Here is a 16563-nt window from a genome sequence, read left to right on the forward strand (position 1 = left end):
TTCCAAAAATTTCAATGACACTTGTGATGTTTGTCATTTGGCTAAGCAAAGAAAGTTACCTTATTCTTCTAGTACTAGTCGAGCTTCCAAAATCTTTGATTTAATTCACATGGACATTTGGGGACCTTTTTCTAAAGCCTCCATTCATGGTTACAAATATTTTCTAACTATTTTTGATGATTATAGTAGATATACTTGGGTTGTTTTACTAAAATCAAAAGCGGAAGTCCAATTGAATGTTCAAAATTTTGTTGCTCTTGTTGAAAATCAATTTGAAACAAAGGTTAAATGTATTAGATTTGATAATGGTCCAAAATTTTTCTTAAGATTTTTTTTCATCCAAAGGAATTTTGCACCAAACAAGTTGTGTTGCTACTCCACAACAAAATGCAAAAGTTGAAAGAAAACACCAACACATTCTCAATGTTGCAAGAACACTCCTTTTTCAATCACACATTTCAACTCATTTTTGGTCCTATGCCATTAAACATGTTGTTTATCTCATTAATCGTGTTCCTTCTCCCGTCCTTCAAAATCAAACTCCTTATGAGTCTTTACATAGACAGCCACTAGATTTTTCCATGATCAAAATTTTTGGTTGTTTATGCTACGCATCAACACACACATACCATAAAAAATATGACCCGCGTGCACGACGTGGAGCTTTCTTAGGCTTTCAAAATGGCACAAAAGGTTACATTCTTTTGGATTTAGACACAAAAGAAATTTTTATTTCCAGAAATGTGATTTTTCATGAAATGATTTTTCCATTTGCTCCAGATAAAGAGCCCAATCTAGCCTTGTCTCATCCCAGCCCAACTTGGTCATTGCCAAACATTGATTCCCCTTCAACCATTATCAATCAAGAGCTCACACAACCATAGACTAGCCCAAACACATCTCAAACCAATATAGGCCCATATTCACCTACAGACAGTGTCTCCAGCCCAAATTCTCCTCCTATGACCGATCCTCACTCACCTTTACCCCTTCCATCGTCTTCCCCTTCACCAACCGTAATCTTACCACAACATAGTGAGTCCAATCAATTAGTGCCTATTCTTCGTCGATCTACTCAACCACATCATGCTCCTCCTCACCTTGTTGATTATGTCTGCAATTTTACACCAACACAATCATCCACGAAGTGTTCACATCCCTTGGCATCCGTTCTTAGCTACACTTATGTATCTCCTTCTCATCGTCATTACCTTATGTTATTATCTTCTGAGCATGAACCCACTAGTTACAAAGAATCCATTTAGCAACCTTGCTGGAAGGAGGCTATGAATAGTGAAATAGAGGCTCTAGTGTTGAATAAGACCTGGGACATTGTTGAAACTCCTCCAAATGTCAAACCCATTGGATGCAGATGGGTGTACAAAATCAAACGGGGACCAGATGGGACTATGGAACGATACAAAGCTCGACTTGTAGCGAAGGGATTCACACATATTTAAGGTATTAATTATTTTGAAACTTTCTCTCTAGTCATAAAAATGGCAACCATACGTCTTGTTCTTGCTTTGGCTTCTATCAATAGATGGCATCTTCAACAGCTTGATGTCAGTAATGCGTTCCTACACAGTGAGCTTTCTGAAGATGTATACATGGTTGTTCCCCCTGGCGTCAAGGGACATCACAATTCACAATGTTGCAAATTAAAGAAATCTCTATATGGTCTAAAACAAGCTAGCAGGAAATGGTATGAAAAGTTGTCTCTTTTACTCCTATCTTGTGGATATAAACAAGCTCATGTTGATCATAGCCTTTTCATTAAATGTGATGCGCGTGATTTTACTGCCCTGATCATATATGTGGATGATATTGTTTTAACTGGAAATTCTGTGCACGAAATTGCTTACATTAAGCAAATATTACATTCACATTTTCATATCAAAGATCTTGGTTTGTTGAAATATTTTCTGGGTATAGAAGTTGCTCATTCAGATGCAGGAATCTCCCTATGTCAACCCAAATATTGATTAGATCTCTTAAAGGATTCTAGTATGACGGGGTCGAAACCATGTTCCACACCCATGGACAGTGCACTTCGTTTGCATCAAGATTCCACTTCTCTTGCTGATCTGCTTTCCTATCGAAGACTTGTTGGTCGTCTATTGTATCTTACAAGCACTCGTCCTGATATCACTTACACCACACAACAACTAAGTCAATTCATGGGCAATCCTACACAGATTCATTTTCAAGCAGCCATGAGAGTCCTTCGTTATCTCAAGAGCAGTCCCGAAAAAGGTTTGATGTTTAGTCGTGATTCTCCCATCCAAATTTTCGGTTTTAGTGACGCAAATTAGGCAACTTGTGCTGATTCAAGAAGGTCAGTTACCGGGTATTGTTTCTTTCTTGGCAATTCCTTAATTTCTTGGAAAACAAATAAGCAAAACATCGTATCCCGCTCGTCATCCAAAGCTGAATATCGAGCCCTTGCTTCTGCTACTTGTGAGTTACAATGGCTGAGTTTTCTACTTCAAGATCTGAAAATCTCCTGTTCTAAACAAGTTGTCCTATATTGTGACAACCAAAGTGCACTACATATTGCTGCAAATCCCGTTTTCCATGAACGGACAAAACATCTAAACATTGATTTCCATCTTGTTCGCGAAAAACTACAAGTCGGGTTGATGAGGTTAATTTCTGTCTCATCCTCAAACCGGCTAGCTGACATCTTCACAAAAGCTCTCCCTCCAAGGTTGTTTAACTTAAACTTATCCAAGTTGGAGTTAATTAACATCTTCCTACCTCCAACTTGTGGGGGGCTAATAAATAAAGAGCCCAATCCAGCCCAAAAACAACATTGTATAGCAATAGAAATGGGCTACAATACAGACTCTACAACTCTGCAACAGAATGACAGCTGTAAATAGCTAGGATTCTTCTAGAATATGATGAGCTGTATAGTGGTTATTTTCATGTACTATTTTTGCCTTTATTCATTCTGATCCATATGATGAAGCAATATATATGATGTACACTCCTCTCATTAATGAGCAGTGCATTCTATTCCAATATTTTATTTTTCTTCCTTTTCTGCTTTTCTCTTTACTTATTAAGGTTCATTTCTTTGTGAATTTTCATTTAGACAATGGTGAGATTGTTTGGTAGCACGAAAACATCATAAACTTCTTTTATAATTGTAACGACCCAGCTGGTCACTACACACAGCACCGCACACCGGAAACACCAGACAGAAAAGAACGAGTATATAATATAGGATCTAGAATATATTTATATACAAGGTCCCAATCCGGCTAGAGTTAGAGTGTACAAAAAAAAATACATCCATCAGTTGCTAACTAAGTAGCTAAAAACATCAAAAATAAAACTTCATCTACCAGCTGCAGACCTTCTTCAGCAAAATACCAACCTAACCCTGCCCTGCTCTCATACATAGTATGATCATAGCAGTCCAAATCACATGGAAACAACAAAGGGTAAGCTAGTGAAAAAAAAATTCAGCTATCAGCACATCAACCAGCTTACAACATTCAGCAATAACAGCACCGACATAGCAGCTATAATAGCACCACAATAGTGGCTATAACAGCACCGACATAGCGGCTATAACAGCACCACAATAATGGCTATAATAGCACCACAATAGTGGCTATAACAGCACTAACATAGCGGCTATAACAGCACCACAATAGTGGCTATAACAACACCGACATAGTGGCTATAACAACATATAATTCAGCACAGCACAACAATAACATCAAATACAGCTTAAATCAACATATAGCACAGCTTAGCTTAACATCTAAACACAGCTCACAGCACAGCTTACACATTCTTACTCAGCAATAACATCTAACATCTCGGCATATTCAGCAATTTCAGCTTAAAACAACATTTATTAGCATTTAGTCAAGCTTCACATCAGCGCCCGGCACTCTCCTGGTCGCGCCCGGCGCAGCACAACCAAAGAGCACCAGGGGGCCAGCACGCCTAGCGCAGGCGTGCCAGCGCTCGGCGTGACCCAGCCAGAGAGCCCAAGGCTCACACGCGCCTGGCGCAATTCCAATTGCGCCCAGCGCCTGCCAGGCAGAGACTCTAAGGAGTCTCACGCGCCCGACATGCCCAAACCCGCGCCCAACGCGGGGAAGGCAGAGACCTCCCAAGGTCTCGCGCCCAGCACAAATCAAATTGCACCCAGCGCCCACAAGGTAGAGACTCCCAAGGAGTCTCACGCAGAACCAAAAACCCCAAAACATGCTACAACTGGTATCGCGCCCAGCGCGGGCTAGTCAGAGACCCACATTCCCAAACGCGCCCGGCGCACTCATCATTGCGCCCGGCGGGCTTGGCCAAATGGAGTCCCCTGGTGGTCGTGCGCCCGGCGCGAAGAACAACGCTCAGCACGATCATCAACAGCAACTCACCAACTTTCAAAAATCCTTCAAAACCTGCACGAAATCCATGTCCCAAGCACATGCAACCCAGCCAAAATGCCACATTTCCATCAATAACCCCAAAAACCCCAACATTTTCAGCATGCAACACCAAACAAAGAAAAACCCAATTTTTCACTCAAGACCCCGAAAACGAAATTTGATCCAAAACAGCCATCAATCATCAGAAAATCAGCCACTCAATGAGTTTATGAACTCATTTCCAACACAAACAGCCAAAGACCTAGCTTCCCTTACCTCGCGGCGAGAATCCGAGCTTCCGCGAAGGAGAACAGAGAAGAAAATGGAGGAGGAATGGAGCTTGAACGGAAAAGATCAACTTGAGCAACTGAACAGAAGAAGAAGAGCTCTGATTCACCTACTCAACAACACCACCTTGAACCCAAATAGCGGAAGTGAAATCAGTGAAGTGAGAAGAAGAGGGTAAAGAGAGTGTGAGTGAAGGGAATTGAGAGTGAGTAAGCAAAGAGAGTCAGGGATAGAAAAGGAAAAGGAAAAAGGGGGTCTCACAATAACTTCCTAGAGATCTAAAACCTTTAAGTATGTCTCCATTCTCACCATCTAAATATTGTAATTTTCTTTATCAAATATAAGAGAGAAAACTTGTGAAAAGTTTGCTTTGACTTCCATCTTGACATTTTGTAAGAACCTTGACTCTTGATATACATCAATGATGTGTTATTTTGTATTTGGATTTTATAAAGATATATTTGTCAAGATGAACATAATCTAATTTTATTCATGAACTCTCTATATAGAGAGAAAAATTATAATATATACTAGTGTCAAATATTGATATTATTCTATTATAAAAATAAAAAAACAAATCCTAAAATAATAGAAATACATTAAATTATAATATTTGAAACACAAATAAAAGATTCTAACAAAACTAATTTATTATTTTCTTTTAAAACCAAGAATATTTAGGCATATTTGCAATGCTAATCACCTTAATTAAATACAATTCTTTGGATTAAGTTGCGTAGGAAAACGCTTTCAAATCCATGAATGGAAGAAAGATCTAACATAATTTATAGCCCGAAATAGTAAGGTTTATTAACTAACTTGTTAAACCTTTTATCTTAATACAAGTCTTTTGGTTAATCTTTTTTAATTGAGAGATTAACTAAAAAAAACTTATACTTTCACACCTAAAAAATTGATTGAGATAACTTGAATTAAACTTTATAGTTGATTGTCCGGTATATGTGAGAATGGTATAGTAAAATCATACCCCAAAGCTTTTATCTATTAAAATATATGTAGTTTTATTTATAAAAAAAAAACCTCAAAATATCTATTATATCATTTCCTTTAAATTTAGTTTTTTAAATTCTTACAACCAGTTTTCCAAATATTTATTTTAAACCCAGATAGAATACAATTTAATTTAAATTTTTATTACATTAAGTCTTTTGAATTGGAATACAAATAAAGTTGTACACATTATTAAAATAAAAGGAGAAATAAAAGTTTATAAAATATATATATATATATATATATATATATTTTATTAGTAAAGGATTTTTTTGGATGATGAAGAAAAATAATATCATAAATGTATAAACACAAAGTCAATAATATTTTATTATTGTAAAATTGTGTGCAAATAACCGATAAAAGAAATTTATAATATAACTCTCCTTGAGATATATCCCTCTCAATCAAATCTAATAACCCTAACATTTTCAAATACTATGCTTGAATTATGTGCATTTTTCTTCTTATACGATTTCTTCCTCTCCTTGACTTTGCTAGAGACATATTCACCCACCTTTAATTATACTGTACCTGCTTGTTTTTTTTCTAAAGGTTATACTCTACCTGCTATGATCCACATGTACAATAAGGATTTCATGAAGAATTTTCATTCAAATAAATGAATTACAATTTTGTAGAGAAGGCGCCATCTATAAATAAATTTCTGATCGGAAGAAGGAAAAAAATCCACCCTCAACCTGAAGCCAAGCCTCAACTCTCTTTCACCCAAAAATGAAAAAATAAAAAAGAAAAAAAAAATGAAAGCAACTGGTTAGAAACAGTTGCTCATAGTTGAAACAAAAAAGAACCAGAATATTGAAACAAAATAAAGCAACTAGTTTGAGGTTTTATTAACACTTGGGAAGATCAGCTGGCGGAGGGAACAGCTTCTGATTAGGGAGCTTTCCATCCAACACCACCCATGCCATCTTAAGACCCCAGCTTGTGTGCACTTCCAAGTGACAATGCATGAACCATACCCCTGTACACACAATTATTAAGTTTGCATGTTTTTTCTAACTTAACAAAACTAACCAAAATATTTTTTTAACTAGAATGTAAATTTGATCATGTGAATAAACTATTTATCAATTTAACCAACCTGGATTATCTGCTAGGAATCTGATAGCAACCCATCCCCCAGATGGGACACCAACAGTGTTCCTTTCAACAGGATCAACAAGATTGAAGTTTGTAGGGTCGTTATTTGGATCAAAGTTGCCAAAACCTTGACCAACAACAAAGAAGTTGAAGCCATGCAGATGGAGAGGGTGACTTTCAGCACCAAGAATGCTGGTGTCCTGCATCACAAGCTCTACACTTGTGTTGAAGGGAAGAGCCACAACCTTTGTTCCATTGCTCACCATGGTGTTGTTTGGTGGGGTGCCAGTGTAGTTGAATGGAACCAATGGTTTGGTTGGGAAGTCAGGAGTGTATACCCCATTGGATTGCCCAAAGAAGTGTGCTTGAAGAAGAGCAGTGGTTGGTTGTATGAAAGACACGTTGTTCACTGATGCTGAAAACATTGTTCCATTAGGACCCTGACAGGTTTGGTTTTGCTGGCAGGGTGTTGTGCCAAGGCCTATTGTGAAGAAAAAGTGCCTATCAACTTTCTGGGGTACATTGGCTGGAAACTTTGCACTTGCTAAGCTTCGGAGTTTGTTGCTGAATTTTGTGGCAAAAGAAGTGTCATTGAGTGCAGGGAGAGTTGGCTTGAGGAGTGGAAGGTTCTTAAGAGAGGAAGCCGAATGATGAGTATTAGGTGGAGTTTTGTATTCTAATAAGCCAGCCACGGTTGAGTTGTCAAATGTGCCAAGGCCAGTAGCATAGGGTCTAGCAGTCATGAGGAATGTGGCATTGGGTTAGTGAGACTTGGTTTTCAGAAGAACATTGGTAGTTTGGCCAGGGGTTATGAGGATGGTATTGGTCACAAAGGGCTTTACATAAACTGCATCTGCTTCAACCACTGTGAGGCTGTGATTTGCAATGCTGAAAAATAGCTCATCATTCAGTGCGGCATTGATCAAACGTAGAAGGTAAATCTTTCCTGGCTTCACCTTCAGCTTGAATGTGTCTGTCAAAACCAATCACCTCTTTTACTCTTAAATGTATATAACATTTATAAGACTATTCCTAAAATATTTATATTTGATCAGATCAGCACTTGAAACCTTTTTGAGAGCAGTTGTACAATGGCCCTGGAAGTCCATTAATTGTGTAGGCATCAGACACATTTGGTCCTCCACCGGTTTGCAGGGCTTGGCTTATGATTGCCTCAGGATCTGCATTCCACCATTCTCCTAAAATAATATTATGTTAAAGCTTGATTAGTTTTTAAAATGCAAATTAAGAAATGGAGGATAGAGCAAGCTAGGTTCATTCATGTTTCTAGTAATTAAATTTGCTCACCAAATATGATAGGAACTTCCTTGTGGGGTTTGGCAAAAGGATATTGAGCATTGAGCTTTGGAAGAATGATGAGAGGACCATAAAGAGTTGATCGCAACCATGAAATGTGGGCATGCCAAAAGAGTGTGCCCCTCTGCCCAATAATTGTGTAATTGTAAACATAACTTTGACCACTTTGGATTGGGCATTGAGTCACATATGCTGGCCCATCAGCCCACCCTGATTGAAGCTGTCTTATGCCGTGCCTATTTCAAACAATGCCAAGTTTATGCCACATTTTTAAATCATATACATAACAATTATTTTTCTAATATCAAAACATAATGCAATTTATTTACCAGTGGATGGAGATGTTGTTGGGAACATGGTTGGTGACTTTGATAAGAAGACGATCTCCCTCCCTTGCTACAATGCGAGGCCCTGGAAACTGTCCATTCACTGTCACCATACTCTTTGTGTGGCACAGTCTAGTCACATTTTGATGCCTTATCTGTGTGTGTCAATCAATATATAAACTCAATGTATTACTTACATAGCTAAGCCAACAGAAAAACAAAACAACAATAAAACTGTAGTATCTATCTAGTAGTAGTGAGTCTTATGAGGAAGTACTTGGAAATGGTAGTGTCTAGTAGTGCCAGCCGCCAGAGCATGCTCAATGATGCAAAAGGTGACCAATGACAAAAGGAAGAATGGGGTTTTAAGAAGGGAAACACCCATATTTTTATCTCTATGTGCCAAGTTGATCTTCAAACTCTTAGTTATTACTATTACTAGGAGTTTGAAGTAGGAGTTGATGAAATGGGTCAAAATGGTAGGCTATATATATAGGAATTGGTGGATCAGTGATGAGATTAGGTGGCGCAATATTGTCTCATTGAATCAACATTGCTGTGTTCTAACGAGAATAGTTGTTAGAACAACTTAAGAGTAGTGTCAAAGACATTCAAATTCATTTAACCTCCTTCTTCTGCAAGTCCAACTCCTTAACAAAACAATTTGGTGTTCTAAATCTCAATAGTAATGTTGTGTATGCCATCTGAAAGGAACTGAAGTGATCATTCATTGGTCGCATGTAACTCTCTCAACCAATGTTCTTGCTCCCAAAGTAACACTGTTTCTATCAATGTGTCACTTTCACTGTTCGAGGCCAGATAGTTTTTTGTTGCCTTAAGTCAGAGATCTAATGTACACGGAATGATTATAGCCGAAATTTAATTGAAGCCATTTTCTTCAATAACAAAGATTAATAGATGTACAACTAAGTTTAGAGGCCTCGTGTGCATGGAAATATAAAACAAAACAAAAATGATTGACGTTGTATGGTCTCACTGTGATCAATTAGTTACATCGCCACTACTAATATACGAGTCGTATGCTTCCATCCTAATTATATCTTTCATTCCATTTCTTTTTTCTGATTCTACCCACTCAATGATAGTTTTGCAAATATGAGATTATGTTATACATTAAGAATAGGTGTCGGACATTTTTTGTCATACTTAGTTTATTTAGGTTTTAGGTTCAAATGTGTCAAAAAAGTGTGATTTTAATTTAATTGTCAAAGTCTTCAAAACAACCCAAACTATTTACTAGATACATTTCCCTTCAATTGCTAATAGGCCTAATTTAGTAGTAGCCAATTATATTTCATGTACAAAACTACCTTTTGATATAGTTTAAGTTAGATTTTTGTATGTCAAAAATTAAAGTTGAGGTTGGGTAGGTTTTAAGCTCAACTGCTCAAGTGTGTAAAGAAATTTGATTTTAATTTATTGGGTTAAAACTTTCAAAACAGTTCAAATTGTTTACAACAGATGCATCTCCATTTGATTGTTAATAGGCCTAATTTTGTGGTAAACACTATTTCTATATACAACACCACCTTTTGTTATAGTTTAGGTTGGGTTAGTGTATGTTTTAGGCTCAAATGCGTAAAAGAAATATGATTTTGATTTATTTGGCTAAGTCTTCAAAACAACCAAAACTATTTATTACACATGTCTCCTTTTGATTCCTAATAGGCCTAATTTAGTAATAGCTTACTATTTTTATATGTAACACCACCTTTTGCTATAGTTTAATAAGTGGGATTTGTGTATATTTTAGACTGAAATGTGTGAAAGAAATATGATTTAATTTATTGTACTAAGTCTTCAAAACAACCCAAACTATTTAAAGGACACATATCTCTTCAATTGCTAATATGCCTAATTTAGTAGTAACTCATTGTTTCTTTATACAACACCACCTTTTACTATAGTTCAAACATCTATGATCCATTAATGTGTTTTACTTTTTATTTGATATCAAAGACACCTCATTTTATTTTTATACCAGAGGGGCTTGGCAGAAGGGATAAGTCTAGGACTCCTAAGTCTATGTTGATGATTAATAAAGTTTAAGGGATTACTAAAGGTATGATAATCATTAATGAGTGTATCATGTGGGCTTAGGCCCAGTAAAATTAGTATAAATTATTATGTATAGAGAAGAAAAAAAAGTTATTTTTTACGTTTGTTACAAGATTGATTGCATTGATTTGTTTGAATCTGAAGGCTAACTTGAGTGTTAGAGTACCTTTTGCAAGTATCTTTTCTTTACTATTTTTCAGGTAGGTATGGCTAAAGACTACCTCGTTTATTATCAAAGGAATGAGTAATATATTTTGAATCTTCCGGATAAGATCAACTGAAGATTAAGAAAAGACAAAAGTGAGGACTATCAAGATGGGGACTTGTGGGATGAGGATGGAAGTGACAAAATTACTAATGTGCCCTTATATAGGTACAATTTCTTTGCTCCATGTTTCTCCAATACCAAAGGCACGTGCTTTTTATTTCCTATTTATTATGTTGATTTCCTCCTATTTTTTATTTATTTATTGATAATTCATCAATACCAAACAAAGTATAATCAGAAAATGCACATTACTTTTTAAAGTATAGTCATGTAACCAATAAATAATTTTAATTTTAATCATTCATAAATAATTGAATCACTAATAAAAAACAATAAACATCATGTATAGTGATTCAATTACATATGGTACTCTCCTGTGTTCAATTTTTGTGTGTTAAAATAATGTTTAACTAGTGAAAACTACACTCCACAATCGTAGATTAATACTTAATTGTCAACTTTAAGACATCGTATAAATATGTTTACAAACAAAACAATGAATAAATATTAAAAAAAATATCATATTGAATGAAATCATGTTTTAAAGATTCTTCATTTAAGTAAGATGTTATTTTCAATAAATTTTTTATTTTTTTTATATCAAATTTTAATTAAGAACATATTAGAAAAATTATTTTTTTAAAATAAAATTAATAAATTAAATAAAATTAACTAATTTTCTTAAATACATAAATTATTTGATTATCCTTCATCTTATATTTATGTTACAATAGAGCATATAAATATATATATATATATATATATATATATATATATATATATATATATATATGAGGAGAGATCTGTTTATTTTATAAGTAAGTTTATCTAGACTTAAATTGCTTAATAATCCATCTTCTACATCAAATTTCAATGATCCAACATTTGAATTTAAAGTTCTTAATGCATAGATTAAGTTTACAAATTTTTAAAAAATTAAAAATAATTTAATACATCATTTTATTAATTCAAATCAATGCATAAAATACTTTTATGATTATCCGTCAATTTGAATTAATAAAACGAAGTATCAAATAATTTTTGTTTTTTTAATTTTCAGACTTAATATATGTATTAAGAACTTTAAATTCAACAGTTAGATCATTAAAATTTGATGTAGAACATGAATTATTGAACGGAGTAAGTTTAAGTAGACTTACTCCTAAAATAAATTGATCTTTCCTATCTATCTATATATATATATATATATATATATATATATATATATATATATATATATATATATATATAATAAATTTGAAAATTAGACCAAATCGACTGGTCAAATTGGTTTTCAACCCATTCAATTGGTCCTCAAAATCATTTGGTAGTGAATCAATCAAAAATTGGTAGAATTAGTCTAGAACTGATCCAAAACGGTAAAAAAAAATTAAAAAAAATTAGTCAAATCGGTGTGAATTGATTCAATTAAATTTTTATATTTCTAAAATTTAATTAAAAATATTTTTTTATAAAAAAAGATATTTAAAAAAATAATAAATTTGAATAATTTTTTAAAATACTTATCTTATAAATATAATTTAATCATTTATGTTAATTTTTAATTTTTAATATCTTTATTCTTCACAATTTATATTATATTAATTTAATACTTTTTGTTCTAAATGTAAATTTATTATTATTAATGGATATTGATATATTTTATTAAAATTTAGACTTAATATTATATTATATTTTGTTTAGAACTTAAATATTATATCATATCAAATGCTGAAAATTTATAAATAATATTTTATTTTATTTTTTAGTGTTATAAAATGATGATATTATACTTATTTAATATTATTTTTACGTTGATAATAAAAAATATTTATTGTATTAAATCTTGAATTAGTGCTTAAATTGATTAAAAGAGTAGACACAGTATCAATTAATTTAATAAATATTAATAATTTTGAAATATTTTTTAATACAATATAAAGATACAAAATGTCTCATTCACACCGATAAAAAAAATAATAAAAAATAAAAAATAAATAAATAAAGAGAAGAGAGAGAGAAAGTGAAAGTGAAAGAGAGAGACGTTTAAATAAGTCGGATAATTAAAACCATAGTTTTCTCATTGAAATGAACCTAAAAATAATATTACAATGTTGAGAGTAATGACAGTCAGTTAGCCCACGAAGAATGCCAAAAAGGGCCATTAATTGAAGGAGAATAAAAAATGGGAAAAAAAATAAAAATAAAATTAAAAACACAAGACAAACAACATATTCCGAAAGTTATGCCGCAATTCCTATAGTGAATGTTTAACACTTTGGAAGATCAGCAGGTGGTGGAAGCAGTTTCTGGTGTGGAAGTTTTCCATCCAAGACAATCCAGGCCATTTTTAGACCCCAGCTTGTGTGCACTTCAAGATGGCAATGCATGAACCATACCCCTGCATTCAGTGCATACAACATAATTGTTAGTAAAGGTTCAAATCACCAAAATAATGATAATTTTAATTAGTCCTAATAATTATGTCCAATGTCTTTTCTTATGTGTAGGAATGTATTATTTATGACAACTATGTCTATCTTAGACAAAGTACCTTCTTCTTCTTTATTTATATTTTTATCATATGTAAATGAGAAATTAAGGAACCGAATTAAGTGAGCGACCTGGATTATCAGCTAAGAAACGAATTGCAACCCATCCACCAGAAGGGACTCCCACTGTGTTTCTCTCAACTGGGTCAACAAGATTGAAGTTAGAAGGGTCCTTATTCGGATCAAAGTTACCAAAACCTTGACCAACAACAAAGAAGTTGAAGCCATGCAAATGGAGAGGGTGACTTTCAGCACCAAGAATGTTGGTGTCCTGCATCACAAGCTCTACACTTGTGTTGAAGGGAACAACCACAACCTTTGTTCCATTGCTCACATTGGTGTTGTTTGGTGGAGTGCCAGTATAGTTGAATGGAATCAAAGGACTAATAGGAAAGTAAGGAGAGTAAACTCCATTGGATTGGCCAAAGAAGTGGGATTGAAGAAGAGCAGTTGTTGGGAGTGTGAAAGACACATTATTCACTGATGCTGCAAATTTTGTTCCATTGGGTCCTTGACATGTTTGGTTTTGTTGGCAGGGACTTGTGCCAAGGCCTACTGTGAAGAAAAAGTGTCTATCCACTTTCTGTGGAACATTTGTAGGAAACTGAGAGCTTGCCAAGCTACGAAGCTTGTTAGAGAAGTTTGTTGCAAAAGAAGTGTCATTAAGGGCTGGGAGGATGGGCTTGAAGAGTGAAAGCTTCTCTATTGAATGAAGAGAGTGTGGTGGAACTTCATATTCCAAGATACCAGCAACTGTTGAGTTGTCAAAAGTTCCCTGGCCAGTCGCATATGGTCTTGCACTCATCAAGAACGTGGCATTGGGGTAATCAGATTTGGTTTTTAGAAGAACATTACTGGTTTGTCCAGGGGCAATGAGGATAGTGTCTGTGTCAAATGGCTTAACATAAATTGCATCTACGTCAACTATTGTGAGGGTGTGATTTGCAATGCTGAAGAATAGTTCATCATTGAGTGCAGCATTGATCAAACGGAGAAGGTATGTTTTGCCTGGCTTCACCTTTAGCTTGAATGTATCTGCAAAACACCAATATTTTCATATAGATACATAACATGCCAATTTTAATTCATGAGGATATGACAAGGTATTATTCTTCTTAATCTTGGGAATTTAACCACTAGTAATCACATAACATGGAATACTATTGGTTAGTTTTATTTAAGCACTTGATATATACCATTAGCAGAACAGTTATACAATGGCCCTGGAAGGCCATTAATAGTGTAGGCATCAGATACATTTGGTCCTCCACCCGTTTGTAATGCTTGTGCTATGACTGCCTCAGGATCTGTATTCCACCATTCTCCTGAAATATTTTGTTTTATGTCAAAGTAAGGTCATTCCTAAATACATGCAGATAACATAGGAATTTGACGTCACAATCATTTTGTAATTACCAAAAATGATGGGAACTTCCTTGTAAGGTTTGGTAAAAGGATATGGAATTCCACGCTTGGGAAGAATGATGATAGGACCATAGAGAGTTGATCTCAACCAAGATATATGGGCATGCCAAAAGAGAGTGCCTCTCTGGCCCACAATGGTGTAATTGTAGACATAACTTTGGCCTGTTTGAATGGGGCACTGAGTCACATAGGCAGGCCCATCAGCCCACCCTGATTGAATCTGTCGAATGCCATGCCTATTTCCAAGGTAAACGAGTTTTTTGACACAGCAAAGTTCAATTTACAAACTATATAATATGTTCAATTTCTTTTTAACCAAGTTTTCGTTTAAAAGAAATAAAGTTTACCAATGAATGGAGATATTGTTCTGAACATGGTTAACCACTTTGATAAGAAGACGATCACCCTCCCTAGCTACAATGCGTGGCCCAGGAAACTGACCATTCACTGTCACCATGCTCTTTGTGTGACATAGACGTTATACATTTTGGTACTTTATCTACATTACATCAAAAAGCGAAGCCATCGTTAGATAAAAAAAAGATTAAAAAAAAAACATGGGAAAGTAAGCTAAAAACAATGTGAAATTCAAATGTTTTTTTTTAAATAATAAATATAAGCTAGCTTAGATAAAGACATCAAGTCCTTTTGAGATTTACATCAAATTGGTAATGCCTGGTAATGCCTCCTAGTGCAAGCTGAGGGATGATGAAAAATGAGAAGAGAAGCAATGCTGGAAATGCAAATGATTGAAGAGGAGGAACACCCATATTTCCTTTGTTCTAGAGAGAGTGCAAAACAGAAATGTAATCTTTGAACACTGTTTGGTTGAGTCTGAACTGTTGTGGCGACACATCTCATTGGTAGGTAATTTATAGAGGAATGATACCATGTGATTGTTGCAATATGTAAAGTCTCGATAAGATCTTCAGGTGTTTTTTTTCTCATTTTTTAATGAGATCAGTTGTTAGAACAACTCTAGAGTGGTGTCCAAGACAATCAATTTCACTTGACCGTTTGACCTCCTTCTTGTACAAGTCAAACCTTTTTGGGATTTGCCTCTTTTAATACCGTTCCTGCTAAACTCATTCCCATTATATTGGACACACTTTTTGGTATATTAAAAATGTCATATCCAAAAGAGTCACCTCAAAGGTGTTCAAGTATAAATTAAGGAACCAGTTTGTAAATTTAGTATGATAGAAAAAGTGAAAAGTGAAATAAGTAAAGAAAAGGTTATAGACTTTTCAATTCATCATGCAATTCTTAACTGCTGTTTCCTATCGGTAATTGATGAAATATATCCTTATATCATATGACATCTCCAAATCAATTTGATTTGGACTATTTTTACCACAAGTTTAAATTGGTTTGAAACCCCGAAGCCACCGCCAAAGAAAGTTGATTATCAGCAGAAAAGCCATGAGAAATTTTGGTGACATGTAACTCTCACAACCGCGCGATGTACTTGGAACTAAAGTAACTGAGAAGGGGATTCTTTCGAGTAGTCACTGTAGTTGTTTGCCGTATTCTTGTACATCACCACAAACTACATGACAGATAACATGCCATACCAAGGAAACCTTAATCAACTTAATTAGTTCCTTTTCATGAAAGCATGCTAAGCTGAAAGCACCATCTAGAAGGAGCAAAGTAATATATTCCACAGCACCATAATCTTAGACAAACATCATACAACACTTGTTTGTCATTTCTACACTTAAACATAATACACCTATCACTTTCAGAAATTTTCAACAACCCTCAGTTCCCTCGAACTTTCCTCAATTTTAACTTAAAAA

General features: G+C 34.6%; 2 protein-coding genes across 2 annotated transcripts; both read right to left on the reverse strand.

Moving 5' to 3' along the window:
• Positions 1-6285: 6285 nt before the first annotated feature.
• LOC109819058 (laccase-17) lies at positions 6286-9536 on the reverse strand. The gene is given in 6 exon segments (XM_020384644.3): positions 6286-6675; positions 6796-7767; positions 7865-7993; positions 8103-8347; positions 8441-8592; positions 8715-9536. Coding segments are annotated over 6 exon segments (1737 nt in total). The 5' UTR covers positions 8823-9536; the 3' UTR covers positions 6286-6544.
• A 3308-nt stretch (positions 9537-12844) lies between these two features.
• LOC145956888 (laccase-17-like) lies at positions 12845-15613 on the reverse strand. The gene is made up of 6 exons (XM_083072690.1): positions 15421-15613; positions 15109-15260; positions 14753-14997; positions 14533-14661; positions 13409-14371; positions 12845-13185 (listed from the first exon to the last, which is right to left on the reverse strand). The coding sequence occupies exons 2-6, from the start codon at positions 15216-15218 to the stop codon at positions 13055-13057; spliced, it is 1578 nt and encodes a 525-aa protein (XP_082928816.1). The 5' UTR covers positions 15219-15260; positions 15421-15613; the 3' UTR covers positions 12845-13054.
• Between the last annotated feature and the right edge of the window lie 950 nt (positions 15614-16563).

The sequence above is a fragment of the Cajanus cajan genome, chromosome 4 (assembly GCF_000230855.2).
Source record: "Cajanus cajan strain Asha chromosome 4, NIPB_CcT2T_4, whole genome shotgun sequence".
Lineage (NCBI taxonomy): Eukaryota > Viridiplantae > Streptophyta > Magnoliopsida > Fabales > Fabaceae > Cajanus > Cajanus cajan.